This window comes from Takifugu rubripes, chromosome 5 (genome assembly GCF_901000725.2).
Source record: "Takifugu rubripes chromosome 5, fTakRub1.2, whole genome shotgun sequence".
Taxonomy (NCBI): domain Eukaryota; kingdom Metazoa; phylum Chordata; class Actinopteri; order Tetraodontiformes; family Tetraodontidae; genus Takifugu; species Takifugu rubripes.
The window spans coordinates 13,638,968-13,662,496 of record NC_042289.1 but is presented as its reverse complement, the minus strand read 5'-3'; the positions used below and the strand labels follow the sequence as shown (position 1 = coordinate 13,662,496).

At 50.0% G+C, this 23,529-nt stretch overlaps 3 protein-coding genes and 1 long non-coding RNA gene across 4 annotated transcripts; 2 read left to right on the top strand and 2 right to left on the bottom strand.

The window, feature by feature from the left end:
• Positions 1–10: 10 nt before the first annotated feature.
• On the bottom strand, positions 11–2,912 carry mmd (monocyte to macrophage differentiation-associated). Its single transcript, XM_003964991.3, has 7 exons — positions 2,557–2,912; positions 1,949–2,030; positions 1,714–1,874; positions 1,440–1,514; positions 1,261–1,362; positions 1,113–1,182; positions 11–979 (listed from the first exon to the last, which is right to left on the bottom strand). Exons 1-7 carry the CDS (start codon positions 2,577–2,579, stop codon positions 776–778), a joined length of 717 nt encoding a protein of 238 aa, XP_003965040.1. The 5' UTR covers positions 2,580–2,912; the 3' UTR covers positions 11–775.
• Positions 2,913–11,880: 8,968 nt separating this feature from the next.
• Positions 11,881–15,384, bottom strand: tmem100a (transmembrane protein 100a). Its single transcript, XM_011604318.2, has 2 exons — positions 15,196–15,384; positions 11,881–13,189 (listed from the first exon to the last, which is right to left on the bottom strand). The coding sequence occupies exon 2, from the start codon at positions 13,118–13,120 to the stop codon at positions 12,716–12,718; it is 405 nt and encodes a 134-aa protein (XP_011602620.1). The 5' UTR covers positions 13,121–13,189; positions 15,196–15,384; the 3' UTR covers positions 11,881–12,715.
• Positions 15,385–15,914: 530 nt separating this feature from the next.
• On the top strand, positions 15,915–18,899 carry pctp (phosphatidylcholine transfer protein). The gene is made up of 6 exons (XM_003964989.3): positions 15,915–16,085; positions 16,628–16,745; positions 17,210–17,289; positions 17,357–17,528; positions 17,691–17,758; positions 18,488–18,899. Exons 1-6 carry the CDS (start codon positions 15,957–15,959, stop codon positions 18,545–18,547), a joined length of 627 nt encoding a protein of 208 aa, XP_003965038.1. The 5' UTR covers positions 15,915–15,956; the 3' UTR covers positions 18,548–18,899.
• Positions 18,900–19,017: 118 nt separating this feature from the next.
• On the top strand, positions 19,018–19,938 carry LOC115249906 (uncharacterized). Its single transcript, XR_003888521.1, has 3 exons — positions 19,018–19,235; positions 19,557–19,713; positions 19,844–19,938. It is a non-coding gene; the product is annotated as an uncharacterized lncRNA (long non-coding RNA).
• The last annotated feature ends 3,591 nt before the right edge of the window (positions 19,939–23,529 follow it).

The window sequence follows — 23,529 nt, the reverse complement described above, 5'->3', positions numbered from 1 at the left end:
AACTGTCGGCGGGAAACGTCCAAACACTTTATTGGTCAGTGGTAAAAACGTGACGGCGTCAAATCACAAGTCGCTCAGGTTGATTCAGCACCAGAAACAGCCGACAGACAGGAAGCAGGGTCACATGACCAGCGGCACCACAGCACAGACAGGAAGCAGGGTCACGAAGGCCAGGGTCACATGACCAGCAACAGACACAGGTTACAAAAGCAGTGGTTCAAGTTCAGGAGCCACAGACACGCGAGAGCCAAGTAGAAAATTAAAAAAGCACGGTGACGACGCTGATGATCGTCACATCTGGAAACAGCTGGAAATCTTCAACATTCTTCTAGATTCAAAAGAAACTAAAACACGATTCGATTGTCTCTCCAAAACAACCCAAATGGGAACAGAAAGGTCAAAGCTGGGACTTTAACTACTGAATCGTCGCCTCTTTTGGCCCTAATGGGCTCCCGTACTCTACAGATCACTGCAAATAAATTAACTCATCACACTGTGCGCGCGCACGCGCACGGAAATGCTCCGGGAGCAGCAGCAGGGGGCGCCAAAGCACCACAGGAGGAGAAACCTGCTGGAGAAATGTGAGGCTTGGCGCGGTCACGTGACCGGTCCCAGGCCCGATGACGTCACAGAGCCCGGTTCGTTCATCTTTGGTTCGTTTTTGCGGAAAACAAACTTAACAAAAAAATGTTTTGATCTCATGCTCTGATCTTTAGCTCCGCCTTCCGCTCCTGCACGCCCAAACCAAGGCGGTGGATCGTCGGGGGGGGCGTGGTCACGACCGGCGGGGGGCGTCGTCCTTGGCCGGCGTGTACAGGTACTTCCAGATGGCGTAATAATGCACGGCGGCAGCCAGCGCCACGAAGACGTGCCAGATGGCGTGGGCGAAGGGGATGATGCCATCGCTCTTGAAGAAGAGGACGCCGAGGCAGTAAATGAGACCGCCGCACGCCAGCTCCTGGAGACCCTCGGTGTTGTTCTGCAAGAGGGCGGAAGAACCATCAAAAGGGCTCAACACTACGGCTGCGGTTCTCGGCGCAGCCCCCAGGGGGTCCGATAGGTCCGACAGAACCGATCGCTCATCAATGTAACGAGGAGATCAATACTGGTACCATGGATGCCACCACTGAAGCAGGAAAGAAGCCCATGGTCAGGTAGAAGGCCAGCTCCACCACTTTATACCTGCCGCACAAGAGCCACAGTCAGCGCCACACACGAGCGACAGGCGGATCAGAACCGAGCCGCTTCAGCCAAACTCACCTCTCGTGATAGTTGAAGACGTAAAAGGTTCCAGCAGCAGCCATGAACCAGACAAACCAGCGCATGTGAGCAGCCAGAGGGCCCAGTTCACGCAGGTTCAACCTGAACACAGAGCCAGGACACGGGTCAGAACCAGGACACGGGTCAGAACCAGGACACGGCTCAGAACCAGCCCTTACCAAGGCGTGTAAGAGGCAGCAATGAAGAAGTAGATGACGACTCTGTCACACACGTGGAAACAATGTTCCATAGACCTGAGCACACACACGCACACACACACACACGCACGCACACACACACACGCACGCACGCGCACGCACACACACACACACGCACACACGGGAAGATGATGGTCAGAAGTTCAGAATCAGAGCATTAAACAGAACTTTCCGTCGACTCCAACAGCTAAACAGGAAGTAGCGCGCCAAAATAAAAGCATGTGATTTTCCAGACCTCATGTGACTCTTCTTCCAGGTGATGGTGTGGAAGACGGTGGAGACCAGGAAGAGGGCGCACAGGCCCATCCCGTACACCCAGGCCGTCAGCCGCTCCCAGCTGGTGTCCGACAGCCGGTACAGCAGCGCCATGCCGATGAAGGCCGGAGCGATGAGGAGCTGAGGGAGACCACCGAGAGGAAAGTTTAGAACGACCTTGAGCCGACCTCCGCGCCGGCCAAGAGGAGGCTCACCGCGTGAGTGTAGCAGTTGGCGGCGTGCTCGTAGCAGGTGGGCTGGTAGCGACAGTTAGCCGACGCCCGTCTGTTCATGAACCTGAAACGTACAGATTGTATAGATCAGCGATTCCTTCAGAACAAACACAAACGTGCAACAATCCCACAATGCAACAGTCAAACCGCACAAACACGGAGGCAAAATCAACATTGTTGCTTTTTCACTTCATTTTCCCTAAAAATGTGTCAAATTTCCGAGCTTTAGGAGCCGTAAGCTTTGTAAAAATAATCTAAAAAAGGTCATTTTATCTGCAGGTGAAAAACAATATTTGTGTCCCAGATTAGCAGCAAAAGTCGCGTTAATGATTGACAAAAGCAGAGCAGGTGAGCGATAATAAGGTTAATAACACCCATATTAACGTGTAATTACACATCTGCGATGCTAAAACACGCGGACAGGAAGCAGTTTTAAAGTGTTCCGTCACTCTTATGTTCACAATAACGAAATTAAACATTTAATTGAGGGCACAAAGACAGATTTGAGCAGTTTTCGGCACCGAACCAGGAGGAACCCCGGGAGAAGGCCCCATCTCAACAGGTTTCACACCACCCTGACCTTCACCCACCTCTGGAGACCCACGCTCGCCATCTCTGCCGACCAAGACGGGAGAAAAGATCCGAAAAAGCAGCTTTAGGAGAAAAGAATCCAACCAAAAAGGGTCCAGCAGGAGAGAGAAGGCCTAGCATTAGCGGCTAACTTCTACAGCTACGAGGCACCGGCGGCTCCTACATTACAGGCACCATTTCAGCCGTTTCCTTCGAACCATTCTGGGTCACAAGGCCGGCTCAGTGCCTCGTCTGTCCGCCGGAAGCATCCATGAGTACCGGTGACCCCCCGGAGACAAACCCGAAGACCCCCCAACAAGCTCGGAACTCCGCCCGGCAAAGTCGTGCCGAGCACCCGCTGAAGAGCGCTGATTTCTGAGTGACAACCAGGCGAACCAATCAGAAACGAGGAAGCCGGAAATGTGACCAATCACATTCGAGAGGCGGTACCTCACGTAGATAGATAGATAGATAGATAGATAGATAGATAGATAGATAGATAGATAGATAGATAGATAGATAGATAGATAGATAGATCTGCTTATGTGGGGGGGGGGGGCAGGTTTACGTTAGACTGATGAATAATCAGATTACTAATCTATCTGGGTATAATCTGCAGATTAACCTGGTGGTTTTAAAACAGGAAGTAAATATTTCTGCTAACGAACGCCGTCGCTGCTGAAGTGATGTCATCAGTACGTGAGCTCGGGGGTCAGAGGTCAGCTCCGTCGCGTGAGGATCAGACGGATCCTGACCGGATCCTGATCCCAACCCCTCTGTAAACCTTCACTCCTCAGAAGAAAAAGAAGAAGCCACGAGGCTGGCTGGCCCTGCCCGCCCGGAGCAAAGGTGGCGATTGTTTAACCAGAAGCGCTCCAGGACGCCACGGGCGGAAGCTCCCTCTGAAAGAAAGAGGCTTTAGAGTAATCTTAACATGTGACCCGCGTTAAACAGCTCTGTAATTGGTTTACTGCTTCCCTCGATGCTCCGACGCTCATTAACAAAACCCAAAAAGCTGTTTCATCCATCCGAGGGAGGAGAAACGCCTCCAGTTACACCAGAAAACTGGAAGAACGACAAAAGTCCAGTCAGATTAAAGCAATCAGATTATCTCAAGCTCGTAACTGTGGACCGAAGGTTGAGGTACAACCACCAAAAGTTCTGGTTTTAGCCTAAATCCACTAATGCTGTCGGACAGGTGGAACTTTAAAGCCTCCATCTCGTCTCCGCAGCACTTTTCCGTCTCCTGCGTGTCGTTAGCGTCGGTCGGTGTTTACGTGTTTACGCCCACGTGGAGCAGCGCCGGGGTCAGAGTTCAAACCCGCTGCTTGAACAGACCTGAACCTGAACCTGGACCTGAACGGTTGGGAGCAAAGGTCGGAATACTCCCACTGAGTGATGTTACCACGGTTACGTTGGTGAAGGTTCTCAGGTATCCAGGAGAACACCCCACAGGTTCCTGTTCTGCTCCTTTAGAGGAACTTCCTCCATTTCTTCAGAACCTCTCGTATGCCAGGATCTTCAGGGAACCAGAGGGAAGTCCAGTTGACCTGTTGGAGGCTGAGGAGTTCTCAGAGTCCACGTTATGGTGCAGCCTTTCTCAGAAGGATTAGACAGACCGGCCTCCAGGTCTGCTGGTTCTATTTCTGCTGGCAGAGCTGGAACCACCGTCGGTTCAGTTCTGCAGCTTCTTCCAGGTCTGAGCTGTTATTTATACTGTCATTTCCTGGGAAACAGCCTGATCCCAGAGGCTGAACATCTATAACAGGGATGGCTAAACCCGGTCCTCGAGGGCCGCAACCCAGCCAGGTTTCCTGGCCGACGCAGCGGCGGGTAAAAGCGTTTCCTGCCTGGTAGCTAAGAAAGCTGGCTGGATCGTGGCCCTGGGGGACCAGGATCCAAACCCGGTCCCGAGGGCCTCAGACATACGAACAAACAGCCCGATTCCTCGTCAGAGTCACTGAAGAACCAAACAATTGCTCATTTAGAGGGACCTTCACAATCCAGCTCATCTCGTTGAGGCTGTCTGACGCTAACATGCTAATGAGGCTAACCTCATGCAGCAGAGGTCAGAGGTCGTGATAGAGCATATATGTGTCACCTGAAATATGTGCCTGACACAGTCATCCAGATCGGATCTGGGCTTCAGACCGTGTGACCGTTCAGCTAATCAGGCTGACTGGTCACAGATTACAGAAGTTCTGCACGCAAGAGCCCAGAAAGCTCTCGCAAGAGCCCAGAACAGCCGGTCAGGCTCTCAGACCTGAGCCGAACCGAACCAAACTCACCGGGCCACCGGTTCAGGTCCGGAACGGGCCAGATTTACCCAGAACTCAGGTCTTAACCGTTTGGACGAGGTGCCAGGTGACACCAGATTACAGACACCAAATATAACCAGAACCTCGCTGGTCTCACAGGGTCTAGAACCTGCTCCGCTAAAGGGAACCACCACCAACCACCAGCGGAGCAGAGTTGATCTTCTTCTGGATCATCATCCATCAGCTGATTGATTGATGGACTGATGGATCCGGTCTGGTTCCCAGAGGAGATCTTTGGAGAGCTGCTGAAGGATCAAGAGCTGCTCATCTTCCTGCTATAAAACCAGCAGCTGTTCCTCAAACAGAACCAGAACCTCAGCAGTGATTCTGATGAGATTTGATTTGGGAATGACCTGAAACATCAAAGGGTTCCTGGAGGAACGCCTGCCTGAGTTCTAGATAGTTCTAGAGCTTCACCTCTGGTGAAGGTCTGGAAGAACCACAATAAAACTGAAATGAGGCAACTTTGTTGAGGCATAACCTCTGTAGAGGTCACCAGGAATCAGGAACCTTTGTTTCTGAGGTTAGGGTTAGGGTTAGGGCACCCTCATGGACCCACAGAACCGCGGTGAACCCGGCCGTCCAGCAGACCTCGCTCCCCTCGATCCGTACAGCCAGTCAGACACAGGCAGCTCTGATTCCGATGGCAGTTAAAGCAGATATCTGAGTTGGAGGACAAAGTCCACCTTTGGGCCGCCGGTTCTGTTCCTGAGTTCCCTTGAGAGACACGACCCACAGAGCCGAGACCCTCCCCACCCAGGGAGACCTTCAGGCTTTGGTCCCAGATCCTCCAGATCAAGAGGGATTTCACTTACGCAGAACTTACCGTGCGAATCTGCCCCGGTGCAGGTCCAAGCCCGGCATGGTCCCGGCAGAAAGAAACAAGACCACAAGCACGAAAAAGCAAAAGTAAATCAAGTCCAGTTCGTAGAGAGGAGAGTCCAGAGTCCAGCTTCACACCATCGTGCTCTTCTTCTCACTGAAGTCCGACAGTTTGGGCTCATGGTAGGTGGTGATCATGTTGGCCGCGTCCCACCGTCCCACCGGCGCCGGAGAGCTCTGCATCACCACCAGCCTGATGGGAGACTGGGTCGGCTGCGGGTCCGGGGCGTACTCCTTAGTGGGATCTTTGCCCCGGCAGTCGTACATGATACAGGATATCAGGAAGACCAGGAGCAAGATAACGTAGCTGGCGATGAGGATGCAAAGGTTCAGGGTGACGGGATCGATCTCCTGGTAGTTCTCCAGAAAGCCCATGATCCCTCCTCATGCCGGGCTCCTCCGAGGCCGGGCAGAGACTGAGCCGGGTCCCGGACAAGCCGCTCTATCCTCTTCAATCTGCCCCCCCCCCCCCCCCCCCTCGCTCGGCCAACTCTCGCCTCTCGCTTTCAGACGAGTGCCGAGCTCATGTGGTAAAAATACTTTAATCCAGGTCGCTCCTCCCGTCTCTGATCGATGGCGGCCTAAGCTGCCGCAGCGCCGCGGATTCCGTTATATCATCTGCAAGTGAACATTAATTACTTGTGTTTACGATGTGTGTGTGTGTGTGGGTGTGTGTGTGTGTGTGGTGTAATCTTAATCTTGATTGTGAGTGGGGATTGACAGAGGAAGCCATCTGGTCACTAAGTAAATGCTAAACCTGCTAGCAAGGTTAGCTGCGCAAAACATGGCGACCAAATGAAAAATCTCCGTTTTCATCAAGATGTTAACGCCAATAATCTAGATTAGAGAAGCTCCTGCCTGTGTGTGTGTGTGTGCGTGTGTGTGTGTGTGTGTGTGTGTGTGTGTGTGTGTGAGGCTGCCAGGGAATCAGGGATTAGCGCTGAAACAAACCGCTGCTCTGCTTTATAATCTCACGATAACATCAAGAACATTATTCTGACTCCAGAATTTAAATGACGTGATTTGGAGACACTGATGAAAGTCTGATGAACACGTGGGATTAAAGGTTTGAAGTCGCACCGCTTTGATGTGTCTTTTGGAAACTCCTGTTAGCCAGGAGGGGGCAGCAGGGAGCCGAGGACGCTTGGGACCCGGATCAGAGGAAGAAACTGACTCAGTTCATTTTTTTGAGCATATTTGGCATCAAATGTAGCTTCATCAGACACAGCCGTTAGCTCCTGTTAGCTCCTGTTAGCTCCTGTTAGCTCCCGTTAGCCCCCGTTAGCTCCCGTTAGCTTCTCGCTCTGCGAGTTTTAAATAGTTTTTATGTGTTTTTGGTTGTGTTCAGATTCTTCCGGCACATTCCCGTGTTTGTTAGCTCGGTGTGAAGACATTTCCCATCATCTCGCCGTCACTCAAAGTTTTGGAGCGCTAAAAATGGCGGAGGAAAAGTTTTGTGTCCCGGGGGAAGTTCCTGTTGTGGCCCACTCAGGGAACCGGCGGCTCCGTGCCAGGGAGTCCGGCGGCCCCGGCAGATGCTCCGACGGGCTGTTGATCCAGTGGGATACTGAGGCTCTTGGACCCAGCAGATATCTGACCTTTGACCCCACCCAGCAACGATTCCCAAAACAAACAAGAGGCCGGAAACGGGAGGGTGTGAAAGTGGTTGTGGAGGACTGGAAGTCGTCTCGCCTGTTTTATGAATGTAGGCGGAGCGGAGCTTAGCTAGGCTGTAGAGGACGATACACGTGTCAGGGAAGTGTGGCAGATGTTAGCTAGCCGTAGTGGATGTTGATAGCAAGAACATTTTTTTATTTTGCTGTCTTATAATTCACCTTGTTCTTATTTTTACCCCTCTGGTTGTAAAATGTATTACGATATTGGAGTTATTCTGATGCTAACAGGTATTAGCATGGTCTAAAGTGGAGTTTTAGCTCCAGCTGGCGTTGGCCTGGAGGTCAAAGGTGTCGGGGGGGCAGGTGATGTGGAGAAAGTGATCCTTCCTCCCGGTTGTGTCTTCACAGATGTTTCCATGAGCTCATTTTGTTACACAAGCGTTGGACAGCTGAAGCAACCTCCCGCTGGGCTCCGCTGGTGTCGACCTCTCAGCAACTTACACAACTCTGCTCCAACACCACCCGACTCTTCACACACCTGAGAGGCTCCAGGTTACCAGGGAAACGGTGAAGGTCGTCGTGAGGATCCGATAAAGGCCCGACGAGGAGCTCTTCCTTCCTGATCCTCGACTGTTTGTGTCTCTTCTTCTGGGTGTGGGAACGTTCTCCTCCCAGAGTTCATGGTTTCCTCTGCAGCTGCTGACGCGACCGGCAGCAGCTGGAGGAAGATGTTCCTGCTGATGTTCCTGATTAAGGTAACGATCAGCTCTATAGACCCCAGCCAACTGAAAGGTTCTGTGCTGACTCCTCTGCTAACAGGCTAACAGGCTAACGGTTTCTGTCCCATTAGGATGTTCCCCTGATGAACGACCTCAGCGTGTCGTCATGCTCCACATTGACGCCCAGCAGGGAGCCATAAAACTGACGCCTCGCCTTTGTTTCGCGTACGTCATCGCAGGAATGTCCACGCCTGAAAAACCCTAAATCTCATTAGGAGGCGCTTCCTCACCTCTGAGGTTAGCAGTGACGCGCGGCGTAGCGGCGGGTGGGTGAATAGCCTGATGACCACGATCAGAGCCCGCCCACAACAGAGCGGACACTCAGGATATATGTACTTATGGTTAGCATGAGCGACCCACCGCTGCTCTGATTGGTTGTTGAGGCAGCGTGCAGGAAGAGGCCGGATGTGGAATCAGCTGCTCGCCGTCCGTTATCAGCAGCAGGAGTAGCTACAAATACAAACGCTGGCTTTTATTTCACAGGAAAATCGGATTGTTGTGTCTCTTCCGGGAGGAAAATGGACGCTAACCTCCAAAACAGACAGGAATCCGACTATTTTATGGTTGCCTGTTTGGGAGAGAGAAGCTCAGCTGTTCACATGAAACTGAAGCTTTGAAGAAGCCCCGCCCCCACACCTCAGCCACGCCCCTTACTCGCCGAGCCGCTCAGCCCTTTGATGTTTCCTGACCGCCCGCGGAGGTTTAACATCAACACGATCCATCAACCTCTGAGACGTTCACATATTTAGGATGCATGATTTCGCTGTTGGGACTTTTGTGCTGTTACCACGGCAACAGTGCTTCAGCGTTAGGCCCACTTTTCAAAGGAAACGGCGACGTTGAGCCTCCTGAGGAGGTTCCTCGACGTTTCTGTTTGTGCAGCCAGAGCAGCATCAGCAGATTAGAAACAGCCGCTCCACAGTTCTGGCATCCGCCCGCGGTTCCTCCTGCTGGCTCCAATCACCACCGGGGGGGACAAACTCCAGGCGCTCTTTTGCAACACACGTGCGTCATCGCGCCGCGATACCGTTCGCAGACCTCCGCCGGGGAGGAAGAAAAGTCAACATGTGATCTCGCACATGTGGAGCCAATCAGGGAGGGCGTTGGCGCTGTTTCTGCAGCTCCGAGCATGAAGCAGAGGCGCTAGGGCGCTAAACACAAGGCTAGCATGACCAGCTTCTGCTGAACAATGCTGCTAAAGTGCTAAATGGCTAACAAAGTTAGCAGCTTCATGCTACAGTCTTTGTAAATCGGTGGGGTTTTTGGAGGGAACGTTGGCGACCGATGTCATCAGGTTCTGACGTTGTTGCTCGAAGGACGAGAATCAGAGATGGTGTTTAGCTCGTCGGCACATCTGGTCACAGCTGGACAAACGCTGACATGAATAGGAGGCGCTAGCTGGGATGTTTTGCTGGTTTGAGCCCAGCTTCAGATGAACTCCACCACTTCTGCTGACTCCTCGTTTTTACGAGGCTTTAATGAAGGAGCGGCTCAAGTAAAGCTAACGGGAGAGTTACAGCGAGACGCAGCGTTTCATGTGCTGCCAGCGGCTCCGCGAGTGTCTGAAGCCTCATCCGGAACACTTCCTGTTCCCACAGAGAATCCCGTTACGGCTGGACGATGACGTCACCGCCATCGGAACGTTCCCCTGTAAAGAAAGGCTGGAAAAGTGGTGGAGAAGGTCGGAATTAAAATGGAATTAAAGTAACAATTCACGTAGACACAGAGTGTGAAGATTCAAACACTGATGGCTGTCACCTGCGTCTTGTTCCCTCCCTCACCTGTGTCTCTAGTGTTTGGCTCCTCCCTCTCACAGTTGTCTCTAGTGTTTGGCTCCTCCCTCTCACGGTTGTCTCAGTTTGGCTCCTCCCTCTCACAGTTGTCTCTAGTGTTTGGCTCCTCCCTCTCACAGTTGTCTCTAGTGTTTGGCTCCTCCCTCTCACAGTTGTCTCTGGTGTTTGGCTCCTCCCTCTCACGGTTGTCTCAGTTTGGCTCCTCCCTCTCACAGTTGTCTTAGTTTGGCTCCTCCCTCTCACAGTTGTCTTATTTTGGCTCCTCCCTCTCACGGTTGTCTCTAGCGTTTGGCTCCTCCCTCTCACAGTTGTCTCAGTTTGGCTCCTCCCTCTCACGGTTGTCTCAGTTTGGCTCCTCCCTCTCACAGTTGTCTCAGTTTGGCCCCTCCCTCTCACGGTTGTCTCAGCTTGGCTCCTCCCCCTCACAGTTGTCTCAGCTTGGCTCCTCCCTCTCACGGTTATCTTAGTTTGGCTCCTCCCTCTCACGGTTGTCTTAGTTTGGCTCCTCCCTCTCACAGTTGTCTCAGCTTGGCTCCTCCCTCTCACAGTTGTATCAGTTTGGCTCCTCCCTCTCACGGTTGTCTTAGTTTGGCTCCTCCCTCTCACGGTTGTCTTAGTTTGGCTCCTCCCTCTCACAGTTGTATTAGTTTTTCCTCTGATGTCACCATGTGGGAGGGGTTTAAGGATTATATTGCTGCCATCCACCAGGGGGCAGCCATGTGGTTCCTGGAGATTACTGATCAGCTGACCTGATCAGATCAAAGACCTGGTCAACACCAGGTTCAGACTTCCGTCTGATCCTCTAACAGCTGATTTGTGCTGAAGTCTGGAATTCCTGAGTGTGCGTGTTGGGTGTCGGAGGTAAAATGATCCCACAGCATGGGCCGGTCTGGAAAACATCCGGATGGAGCCGGAGATTCCAGGACCAGCCACAGGGAACCACTGCCGGCCTCGTAATCTTCGGGAACGCTTGTCTTTCTCCTGTTTCTTGGTAAACAAAGTCCGACGACCACGTGAGGGGTAGAAAATGACGCAGGCAGCCGCCACCGGAGACGTCAACAGCCTGTAAAGCGGCCGCAGACGGAGACGGGAACAGCTGCCGGACTCCATGTGGCCTCAGCAGTTTTTCCAGCCTCCAGTGATTCCATCTAACGTCCCATCAATCCCAGTAAAGGCCACCAACAACATATAGCTGCTGAGTGTGTGTGTGTGTGTGTGTGTGTGAGAGAGTGTGTGAGTGTGTGTGAGTCTGTGAGTCTGTGAGTTTGAGTCTGTGTGTGAGTGTGTGTGTATGTGTGTGTGTAAGTGTGTGTGTGTGAGTGTGTGTGTGCGTGCGTGCGTGCGTGAGTGTGTGTGTGAGTGTGTGTGTGCGTGCGTGCGTGCGTGAGTGTGTGTGTGTGTGTGTGTGTGTGCGTGCGTGCGTGCGTGAGTGTGTGTGAGTGTGGATCTCCCCCAGTGTGTCTGAGGTTCTCCTCTGACGCAGGGAACCCGTTTGATTGTCGTGTCTGGTGTCGCAGCAACGCAGATGCAGCCTATAAATACGCGTCCACGTCGAGGTTATTTTAAACGCCGCAGGGGTCAAACAGGAGAGGTCAACTTCCTGTGAACACCACCGCTCCAGATCCTGATCCTAACCCACCTGTGGAGGCCAGAAGACCTGAGACCATGAGGGTCTGGAACCGGGGACGCGAGTCAGAACCAGTTGAAGGAACTGGTCTGGAACTGGGCCCAGAAATTCACCGTTTTCTTTTTCAGACTTGAACTGATTCAGATTTTAGGATAAATCACCGTTAAAGATCTTAATCTAATTTGAAGGTCAGATCAAAGAAGATCATCACTTCAATCACTTCACCCTTTAATCAGGTGTTAAAAAGTACAACTGCTTAAAGGCTGAAGCGATTTTTGGTTTTCAGGCTAAACAGCTAACTGAAGCGCTAACAGAACTAAACACAAACGTTTAATTTTCGCATTAAAAACTTTATTTGATTGTTGAGACATTTAAGAAACCTTAAATTTGATTCTTTGTCAGTGTTTTTAGTCTATTTTCAATATCACAGAGGAACAAAGGAAGAGCAACATTAGCTTTCAATCATCTGTTTTTAAACGTAGACGTCGAAATATTCACAAAAATATTTTAGTTGCAGGTGTTTTACTACATTGTTGGTAACACCAAAAGCTAAGACCTTAAACTAATAAGCTACTAACATCGTTAGCCTAAAGGTAGCTAAACAATAGTCGCCATCTTTGCTACATTTGTATTAACGAGTTTATTACACTTCGTCACGTCACGGTAACAGTTCAGAAATGCAAAATACAAGATGAATAAACACAGTTGCTACATTTGGTATCGAAGGAGAGGAGGCTAACGCCACCTGTTCCAGATGCTAATAGATGCTTATACATGTGGATTATTGAGGAGCAAAGTTCTTAACGAGGAAATGAGCTAATCTAATCTGAGCAGAACTCAAAGTACCGACGATTCGCATCCGAAGATTCTTAGCCGCCATCCTGAAGACGTTCGGCAGAGGCGTGTGAAAGGGGAACCAGGATAAAGTTTCTCTCTTTGGTAAAACCATTCGGAATACTTGACAAATTAACAACAGTTTAGCTCGTAAACGAATCCAGCTGACGCCCTCTTCAACTGCTCCATGCTAGTTAGCGCTAGCTCCCACCAGCTAGCCGCCGTTGCCTCATCTTCAGCTTCCTGCTCGCCAGATGCTCCTTTGACAAATGAGTCCTCAGAAGGTGTTTGAAGTTGGGGGTGCTGGTTCTGTCTGGACCGCCGGCCGGGTCAGGTGAAAAGGTTCCAGTGGTTGGTCACCAGGGCGGTCTGGCTCTCCCGCCGCCGCTCCTTCTTCCTCTCCAGCCTCATCTTCCAGCAGACCACGCTGGAGGCCAGCAGCAGCAGGCCGGCCGACAGCAGCACCAGCCCGAAGTTGGAGATGGTGGAGCCGTGCGAGTTGAAGGTGTAGGCCACGGCGGTGACCACGACCCCGGCGATCAGGACCACCACGCCGAAGGGAATGGTGCAGCGGTAGCAGGACAGCTCAGTGCCGCCGGTCGCCGCCATCAGCTGGAGCTCGTTGACCAGGGGGACGCTGACCTTCGCGGCCGCCTCGGCGTGCTGCCCGCTGATGCCGGGTTTCAGCGGGGGGGCGGGCGACCTCATGGCGTCCTGGTTGACCTCCTGTGGCATGGCAGAGATGAGGGAGCCGCTCACAACCCAGGAGGTTCCTCGCTGTCCTCCTCGCTAACGGCGCCCGGCCTGCCAACAGGAAGAAAAGCTGCGTCAGACATGAGACGAACACAGAACAGATGCTTCTGCTCAAGAGCTGCTGGGAGCGTTTCCATGGAAACCATCGCCGTTTCCTGTTTTTAATCAGAATTCTGTGGGGAACCTCGATTAGACTCAGACTTTTGATCAGTTTCTCAGAGTTCCAACAACCAGCCAGCTAAACCCCCCCCACCCCCCCACCCCCGGCGGAGGGTGTCAGAGTGACGCAGGAGCCCCCCCCAGCACGAGCTGAGACATTCCCTGGAGAGCAGGATATGACATTACAGCCCGGCTGAAAGGCGAGCTCCCAAATCAGCCGTAGTTTGTCCCGCAAACGGCGGCGGTCGGCAAGAACCAGTAAAACCAGCAAAATACACCAGAAAAACCAGAAAAAAACACCAGAAAAAACAGCAAAATACACCAGAAAAACCAGCAAAATACACCAGAAAAACCAGAAAAAAACACCAGAAAAAACAGCAAAATACACCAGAAAAACCAGCAAAATACACCAGAAAAACCAGAAAAAAACACCAGAAAAAACAGCAAAATACACCAGAAAAACCAGCAAAATACACCAGTAAAACCAGAAAAAAACACCAGAAAAACCAGCAAAAAACACCAGTAAAACCAGCAAAATACACCAGAAAAACCAGAAAAAAACACCAGAAAAAACAGCAAAATACACCAGAAAAACCAGCAAAATACACCAGTAAAACCAGCAAAATACACCAGTAAAACCAGCAAAATACACCAGAAAAACCAGCAAAATACACCAGAAAAACCAGCAAAATACACCAGTAAAACCAGCAAAATACACCAGAAAAACCAGCAAAATACACCAGTAAAACCAGCAAAATACACCAGAAAAACCAGCAAAATACACCAGAAAAACCAACAAAATACACCAGTAAAACCAGCAAAATACACCAGTAAAACCAGCAAAATACACCAGAAAAACCAGCAAAATACACCAGAAAAACCAGAAAAATACACCAGTAAAACCAGCAAAATACACCAGAAAAGCCAGAAAAATACACCAGAAAAAACAGCAAAATACACCAGAAAAAACAGCAAAATACACCAGAAAAATACACCAGACAAAACAGAAAAATACACCAGAAAAAACAGAAAAATACACCAGAAAAAACAGAAAAATACACCAGAAAAAAACAGAAAAATACACCAGAAAAAACAGCAAAATACACCAGAAAAAACAGAAAAATACACCAGAAAAAACAGAAAAATACACCAGTAAAACCAGCAAAATACACCAGTAAAACCAGCAAAATACACCAGAACAAAACAGCAAAATACACCAGTAAAACCAGCAAAATACACCAGTAAAACCAGCAAAATACACCAGTAAAACCAGCAAAATACACCAGAAAAAACAGAAAAATACACCAGTAAAACCAGCAAAATACACCAGAACAAAACAGCAAAATACACCAGATCAAAGGTTAAAGGTCACATCTGTCGGTAACTAAATTGTGAGGTTGATTCTTGTTCTGATTTTAAAGCTAAAATCAAAAACATCAGATAAAACGAAACTTTTGATTTATGAAAGGAGACTTTTATAAAATCAAAAGAATAATGAACTGATATTGAAATGTGAAGATTTTGGGGGTAAAATTTTAAAACTGTTTAAAGATTTATGAAACAAAGCAAATTAGTTTAGTGTGATTTGTGATCTTTTTAATCTTTTTAATCTTTCATTCTTAATTAAAACATCTGTTTTATTTCGACACAATTCATTAAATTTCTTACTTCACTTATGAAATAAATCTCATGATTCTGAGAAAAAACTTTAAAGGCAGAATCGACATTTTATTTATTTTAAAGCAGAAATCTCACATTTAAATCTTTTCGCCACAAAATTACATCCATAGAAAAGATAATCCGATTCAGCTAATTCCATTAAACTGGAATGAACTCTCAGCTCGTGTTTCTGAGCAGAAAACGCAACATTTGCGCAACAAAGAAGGTTTTTTCTTTACCTCAGATCTTTGTTCCATGACGCAAAAACCGACGCGTCCCAATTTTCAGGGTTAATTTCCGAACTGATCCGATTAAAAGATGAACTCTCGTTTTGCTGCACGTGTTTGCCGCGGTCTCATTCACGGAGAGTCCGCAGATGCGGGTTCATTCACGCAACTATTTCAACTCCCGGTGAGGCTCGTGAAGTTGGACAGAACACAGGAAACACGGGGATGTCGCAGGCCTTTCAAAATAAAGCAAGCTTAGCCCCGGGGTGACATTTACTCTGAAGTGAAAACCACATTTCCGGTGTGAAATTCAAATTTTATATAAATTCTAATCTCTCAGACAGAAGTCAGATGATGGAAAAAAATCAGAAATTTACGATTTATTTTTTTTAACAAAACCCAACAATAAAAGACGTCATGAAAAAAAGACAATCAAATCATTCTCACCCCAGAACTTTGATATTTAAGAACCTTTCTAGAATTAACATTATTTGTTGCTGGAAATAACATCCCAAAAATATAGTTACTGTTAAAAGGTTAAAAATAAAAGTCCAATTTAAGGTAAATTAATGCCTTCATTATCTTCTCCCTACACATCAAAAAGAGAAGAAAGTGTAACAAGACATCAGTTGTTAATCGGAATATTTGGGGTTTTGTGGGATTTATGCGACGTTTCTCTGCTGCCGCCGTTCACGCAGAACGAAGGTGCTTTTATCGTGAAAGGGTCGACCGGAAGTGCAGTGTGTGCACATCCTGTCGCCACTAACGCCGTCATGTCGCTCCGCTTCAGGGAGGAAGAGTTCCAGGCGGCCTGGAAGGAGCTGGATGAGCCGCAGCTGGAGGGAGGATGGGAGCTGTTCACCGAGACCCTGGGGGTGGCCATCTACCGCCGGTACCGGCAGGTACCCGCCCGGAACCGGACTGCCCGCTCCACACCGCGGCCAAACCGCTTTGGTTTCCCAAGCAACGGCACTAAAAGTCCAGCTTTCTTCTAAATGTTCATGAGTTTAGATGATTTTAGCCGGGTTCGTTTGGTCGGAACCCCGCTGACCCAGCGGCCGGCACCGACAGGAACCCGGAAACTAGAGGACATGAAGCGCTGGAGCGAACCGAACACTGGACCGAACCACTGGAACCAGTGTTGGCGTCCGGACCGACATTCAAATGGGCCATTTTAATCAGAATGATTCGGTCTTTATGTCGGAAACAGAAACATCAAAGCAGCTCTCAAAAACATTTCAGATCAATTAAAACAACAACTTTCACAGATTGGTGCTGAATTTTCATATTTATATTTAACTTTTTTCAGTCTGTAATGATAAAGTCTTCAAAAGTTGTGTCTCGGTACACTTTAGTGTGATTTGTGTTTGCAGTTGTAGAGATTTCTTGGCTAATGTCGCCGTGTTGGCAGTGGGCGTGGCCTAACCGCTGGTTCTGTTTACAGGAAACTGGACTTTATGAGTACAAAGTTTACGGAGTTCTCAGCAGCTGCGGCCCGGAGCTGTGCGCCGACGTCTATATGGACCTGACCTATCGGAAGTCTTGGGATAAATATGTTCAAGGTAGAAACCACGTGGGCGAGGTCGACTTCCTGTCACCTGTCCGGCTGGACTTCCTGCCGACTCCGAAATAACCACTTTCCATTTTTCTCCTCAGATCTTCTCATCTGGGAATAACGTTGATTAATGTGTAGTTTTTACCAGGTAACACCTTGATGTCACCTGCAGACCTAGGCTAGCCGTCTCTGTTGCTACGCTAGCTGTCTCTGTTGCTAGTTCACGTAGCTTCCCTATGAAATGTGTAGTGATTGTGACGTTTGGCGTGTAGCCCGTCTGGGGGCGGAGCCAGAAGCAGCAACAGGAAACGCGCTGACGAGTTTGAATGTTTGAATTTGTTGATTGTTGTCGTATCAGGTGAAAGAATAGCAACACTTTTGCTCATTAAAACCCAAACCAAACCCTCCTAAATCGTCTTCTCGAGGGTGTTTGTGTGACCTCACAGTTTTTATCGGCTGTTTGTGTTTCAGCGCTCTATGAGCAGGACTTCGGCGGACACACGGCGGTCTACTGGGAGGTCAAGTACCCCTTTCCCCTGTCCAACAGAGACGTATCCTTCCGCCAGAGAGTCCATGTTCAGGACAGGTGAGTTCCGGACCTTTAACCCATCCGCTCAGTACGTGTACGTGAGGGAGCGCAGAGACCTGGACGTGGGCGGGAGGAAGATCTGGGTCATCCTGGCCCGCAGCTCCCCGGAGACACCGTGTCCGGAGAAGAGCGGAGTCCTGCGGGTCACCGACTACCACCAGAGTGTGGCGCTGGAGAGCGACGGAGCCCACGGGACCAAAGGTGACGTAAGAGCGGGCTTTGTTCTCTTGCTTCAACATCAAAGACAGAAATGGCTCGTTAGAGGTGCGGCGTTTTTAACCGTGTAGAATTGTGTCCTAACGAGAGCTTACGTTGGTTCTGGTTCTGCGAGGTGGACCTGATGACCCACCGGTTCTCTTTCAGTCTTCCTGAACTACTTCGATAATCCTGGCGGGATGATTCCCACCTGGCTGGTGAACTGGGCGGCTAAAGTGAGTCCTGACATCACACCATGGCCAGCTAGCTGCCGCGTTAGCCGCTGGTCCCAGGCTAACAGAGAACGTTAGCTCCAGAGGGTAGGGGGGGAGATGAGGAGGGTAGGGGAGGAGGAGGGTAGGAGAGGAGATGAGGAGGGGAGGGGAGGAGGAGGGTAGGGTAGGAGAGGAGATGAGGAGGAGGGGAGGAGGAGGGTAGGGTAGGAGAGGAGATGAGGAGGTGGGGAGGGGAGGAGGAGGGTAGGGTAGGAGAGGAGATGAGGAGGGGAGGAGGTGGGGAGGGGAGGAGGAGGGTAGGAGAGGAGAGGAGAAGGGTAGGAGAGGAGATGAGGAGGGGAGGAGAGGAGGAGGGTAGGAGAGGAGATGAGGAGGGTAGGAGAGGAGAGGAGGAGGGAAGGTGGGAAGGTCAGGGGGGAGAGGAGGAGGTGGGGAGGAGATGGGGGGGAGGAGCGTTAACGAAAGACACATGTGGGGGTGGAGGTCAGAACTGGCTGAGACCCTGGCGGGGTAGAGGGGGGGGGGGGCTGTTTCCATCTGTCAGAAGCTTCAACATATTAATGTGGAATATATAAATTTGTTGTTTGAGTAAAAAGTTTTCTGTTCCTGTAGCTTCGGTGATGATGTCATCAGCTGATGACATCATCACCGAGCCTCCCTGCACGTGTGGACGTGGCGTTCGCTGGCCCCTGGCCGCCGTGGGATAATCCTGTTTTGTGTGTTGCTCAGAGCGGAGTTCCTGGTTTCCTGAAAGACATGCAGAAGGCCTGCAGCAACTACAGCAACTAGCAACTGTGGCAACGCCGGCCCCCCAGGAGAGATGACGGACGCCTGATTGGACCAATCATAAGGTTCCTAAAGGGCTGCCGGGCCCAGTGGGTCAGAACCAGCCTGGAGGAGAAAGTCTGACCTTAATGTGGAATTATTGTGATCAGAAAAATCACAAAATGCACAAAACAATCCGAATTATTGATCGATGTTATTGATCGATGTGCTGATGTTATTGATGTTATTGATCGATTGTTTACAGAAGAAACGTCAACCACCGTTTTATGATTAATAAATCAGATAATGTGTTTAATCAGGTCGGGGTGAGATTATTACTGTGGAAGGAAAATCAATAAACCTTCAAAGACTCAAACCTGAGCAACTTTTTCATTTTTGTTCAAATATAATAAAGTTTGAGTTTTTTTTCCTTCAGCATTTAAAAAAACCTTAAAGTTTCATGTTGTGAAATCAAGTTTCCACCAGCAGGTCCTTCAGGTCAGGCAGGTGTAGGGCAGCCCCTCAGCCCCCGAGGACCCCTCAGAGGTCCTGAAGCTGCTGGTAGACTGATAAACCTGATGTCCTTTAGCATTTAGCATGCTGGCTAACAGGAGCCACGTCCTGAAGTGTCTGAGGAGCTCCAGAGGAACCTTTAGCATTTAGCATGCTGGCTAACAGGAGCCACGTCCTGAGGAGCTCGTTGGTTTATCAGGTGAGTGACAGAAATGGGACCTTTCTTCTGGCGGCCATCTTGGATTTCAGACCTGTTTTAGGAATTCTGACGCTGATGCCGGGATCCAGAAGGATCTGCTGGAACGTGGACTTTAATCTCACTTTTTGTTTTTACTAGAAAAAATGTGCTGAACTTTACGAAACGCATCAGAACTTTAATCAAAGTTTCAGGTGTGGCTCCGCCCACCTTCTAAACCCAGAAAGGTTCAGCCTTTATTTTATCTTTATCTTTATAAACCTGGTGATCATATTTGCTAACGAGGGATCTTTGGTCTGATTACTGATCCTTTAATCTGATCAGATCACAGATTGGGTCAGTCCAGGACAGCGACCTTTGACCTCGGTGACCCCGCCCCCCAGCGCTCCCGCCACTTCGCGCTGCCGGTGACGTCACGTGTTGAGCCAGCTGTTTCCTGGAGGAAGAAGATGCTGCTGGTTTCCTGTGAGCTCACGTGCAGGTCGGTCTCTCTTTACCTTTACGGAATCTTTTCACCAATCAGAGAAGATCTGAACTCATTCTGGGACAGAAGTTTGGTTTGAACCCGCGTCCGGTTTCGCCTTTTCTTCTTCTTCTTCTTCTTCTCTCAGCTCTCTGATCTTTGGTGTTTGCCGCCCTCTGCTGGCGAAGGCCAGGTACTTCAGCCTGCCTCGGGATTCTCCTCTTTCTTCTTTAATAAACGTCGTTTCAAAGAAGCTACAAAAATCACACAAGCACCTATAAATATTTAACTTTCTGCATAATCTTTTCATGATGAAAATACTAGTTTTAATAGGAAAATGACGCAGATTAATGGAAACTTTGGTAGAGCTCCTGCGCCATCTAGTGGAGTGGAAATCATCCCAGTCCATCTCATTACTTAACATTTAGCACAGCTAACATTTACCATTGTTTTAGATATTTATGACAGGCATTAGCTAGTAAATGCATGTTAGCTGTATCTTGCTTTAGCTAACACTGCACCTAGCAGCAACTAAACCGTAAACACTGACTGTAAAAACTTGTCTTTAGCAGTATCGTTCATGTCATTTTTCAATTTGTTTGACATAAACTGGGGAATTGTGATGTTTTTAATTGTTAGCATTGACGGAAGTCAGTTGCTCAGAACAGCCTTTGGTGCTAGCGTGTAATCCCTGGAATGTTCTGGGTCAACGATGGCCGCTCGAAGACAAATATGTTTCTTGGCTTGGCAGCGAGGCTCCTCTGATTCGTCAAACAGGGAGCTAATTAGCTTAAGAAAGCGATATAGTTTCTACCCGCTAATGTGGGCTCAGATTTCCCAGGTGCCTCTCTGTCTGCCAGAGGTAACAAAATAACGGCTCTGCCAGGAAACCGATTTTTCAGCGTGTTTTTCTGTGATTTTTAATAGATCACTATTAGAGATAGATTAGCGATCTCGGGGGATTGGTTGACCCTGGAAACTCCTGAAATGTGTTCATTAGCTCCTCTGTGCTAATCAGGTACATGTTGATGGAGGCCTCTAGATTCCAGTGGCGTTTATGGAGACGGAAAACTGGAGGCAGCAGTCCCAGAATTTTATTCTCCTCACACAAATAGCGCTGCTGTTTCCTGAAAGGGAAAGACTTAGCTTAGCCGATAAAGCTAACGGTTTTTCCATTTAATTTGGAGGAAGCATCTTTAATTTGTTTAAGAGGCTGTTTTATAAAAGTCACCCTAATTGCTTTGTTGATGCTAACTAGCAGTGCTCCGAGTTAGCTTGTCTACGATGTAACCATGGATACGAAGGCTCTGTCACGTGATGTGCTTTCATCTGAATCCTTTGATTCAGCGGTCGGATTCCTCGGCGTAAAGAACGCTAACACCAGCCAGCCTCTTATCATCATTTGCTCCTTTTTCAACTTTAATTGCTGAGTTTGGCTCAGAAAAGTCAAAGCAATTAAAGGATCAAAGGTGGGAGGAGAACCGCTGGACCCACATCAGTCGGCCCGGTGACCTCCAGCGGCGGCGACCTTCAAGCCGCCGCGTCTGTGGTTCTGTCTGTTTTGCTGTCCTGGTTCTCAGACCTTCTGCGTGATGAGTCGGGCGCCGCCGTCAGGGGTTGGACCGGAGCTGCCGCCTGTTGACAGTACACAGCTGTACGTGCACGCCGCCGCCGGCTGCCTGTCGCTGCAGGCGCGAGGCCGTTGTGTAACGCTGGCGAGCGGCTGGGTAACGTGGGTTGTGGGTGTTTGGGGTGATTAAAGCTAATTGTGGCTGGGAGGGGCACCCCTGGCTGGCACCTCCTCCCACCTCCTCCTGGTACAGACTGGAGGCTCCTCTCCTTTTCTTCTCTTCTTCTGTGGTTTCTGGCCGCCGGCCCAGATTCCTGCAGGTCTCTGGAGAGTCTGAGGAGACCTGACGGTTAGCATGTTAGCTGCTAATGTAGAGTAGCGGCAGTAGATTGTCGTCGTTTCCCATGAAAAAAAGGAATCAGAAAAGTCTCGCTTTGTTTTGTTAGCAAACGACGTGATAATTCAGAAGCTAAACGAGCTCATTTGTCTTCCGATCATCGAAACATTTCCAAGTTTACAGACAGGAAATCATTTTCTTTTGTTATTCTAATTATTGGCCGTTTGGGGCCTGAATTAGTTTAATGAGCGGCCATTTTGATTCCAGATGAGGCCGATACGTTTGAAGTCCTCCGCTGGTTTACCTGCAGCCCTGCAGAGCCGGAGCTGTGGCCCCCGGGGCCCCCGGGGCCCCCTGGAGGGGGTTTGTTTAGTCTTTCTTCGGCTCTCTAAGCCCACAGAGACGCCGGCCGGAGCCAAACATCCCCGTCAGAGGAAAATCTCGTTAAATCCGTCAGATTAATGCAGATCTGGACCTCCAGAACGTCCCGGCCGGCGTTGCTCCTCGGATCTTCTCAGTTCACGTCTGTCGACCTTTCGGCTCGTCGCAGCGACTAATTATCGCAGCAACGTTTTACGGAGACCGGAGAGACGGCGCGTCGCTCTCGCCGTCTCGGATATCCGAGCGTTTTCATACTTCACCGTCTGGGAAGTCGAGCTGGAGCCGTAAACGCTCCTTCAGGCCGAACGCAAAAAACAGACGGACCCGTTATGGAGACGCGCCGGTTGGACCTTTTCCATCCATCCTCCACAGAACATCCAAGATTTAATCTGAACCTTCTCAGCAGACTGGTGGGACAGATGTTCCGGTGATGCAGAAGAAGGAGAACATCTGAAAAGTCCATTTGGACCCTGCTGTGGTGCGGCTGTGCCCTTCCAGGAGTCCGTGTGATGAAGACGACTATAAAACACACTGAACTGAAGTGACCTCCTGGAGGACAAAGAACCTCCGAGGAGGACTCACCGAAGAGCCGAGGTGATGTCTTCTGGACCGTCACCTCCATCAAAGGGCCTTAAAGACAGTTCTGATCGGACCGGCTGGATCTGGTGACCCCCCCCTCACAGATGGGTTTATTGATGATGGTTCCTCTGCTGGGATCAGCCCTCCTGCTGCTGCAGACCATTAGGATCCCTGCTCTGGACCCAGTGGACCCCGGCATACATCACCCCTCCCCCCCCCCCCCCCCCCAGCCCTCCTCCCCTCTGTTCGTGAAGAGGACGAAGCTGGAGCAGCTCTGGTTCCAGGACGGAGTCAGAGTTCATCCAGCGGGGGGCCGTGATGGAGGGATGAAGGAGGGCCGGGGTCAAGTGTCCTGCTGACCTCGGACGCTCCCTTTGATCTGCCGCTCGGTGGCGGCGGCCGTTCCAGAGACCAGCGCGTCTCCACGCTGGAGACCATCCATCACTCTGGAGGTCCCTCTCACACAACAGGGACCATCCTGGAACGCCAGGAACACCGTTCAGAGGTTCTGAGAGCTCCTTGGGATCAACTCTCCTGCTGAAACGGGGAGAAACGGATCTGGAACCTTCGCTCGTCTCCCGTCGGCCTGGTGTTCCTCAGGGCTCTGCTCTTGGTCCCACTCTCGTCCCCAACGGGTCCATCACGTAATACCGCGAACGACCACCGGAGGAAACAGGACAAAAGCAGCGTTTTCTTTTCCCATCATGCTTCAGGTGTAAACGTTTCGTTAATCGGTTCCCAAAAAGTTCCAGATCAACTTTTCCCATCATAAAAATTCCGCTTTGTTAAAACCTCGATCTTTGTTAGCATCTTTTCAAAGTTGTTGTCGAGCTTTCCTTTGTTTCAGCCTCGGGTGGGGGGGGCGCCCCCCCCCTGACCGGGGCCTAGGAAGCCTGCGCACGGCCCTGCGTGCACGTATAAATCAAACAGATAAGACGTCTCACGTTTACGTTGACAAAAGCAGAAG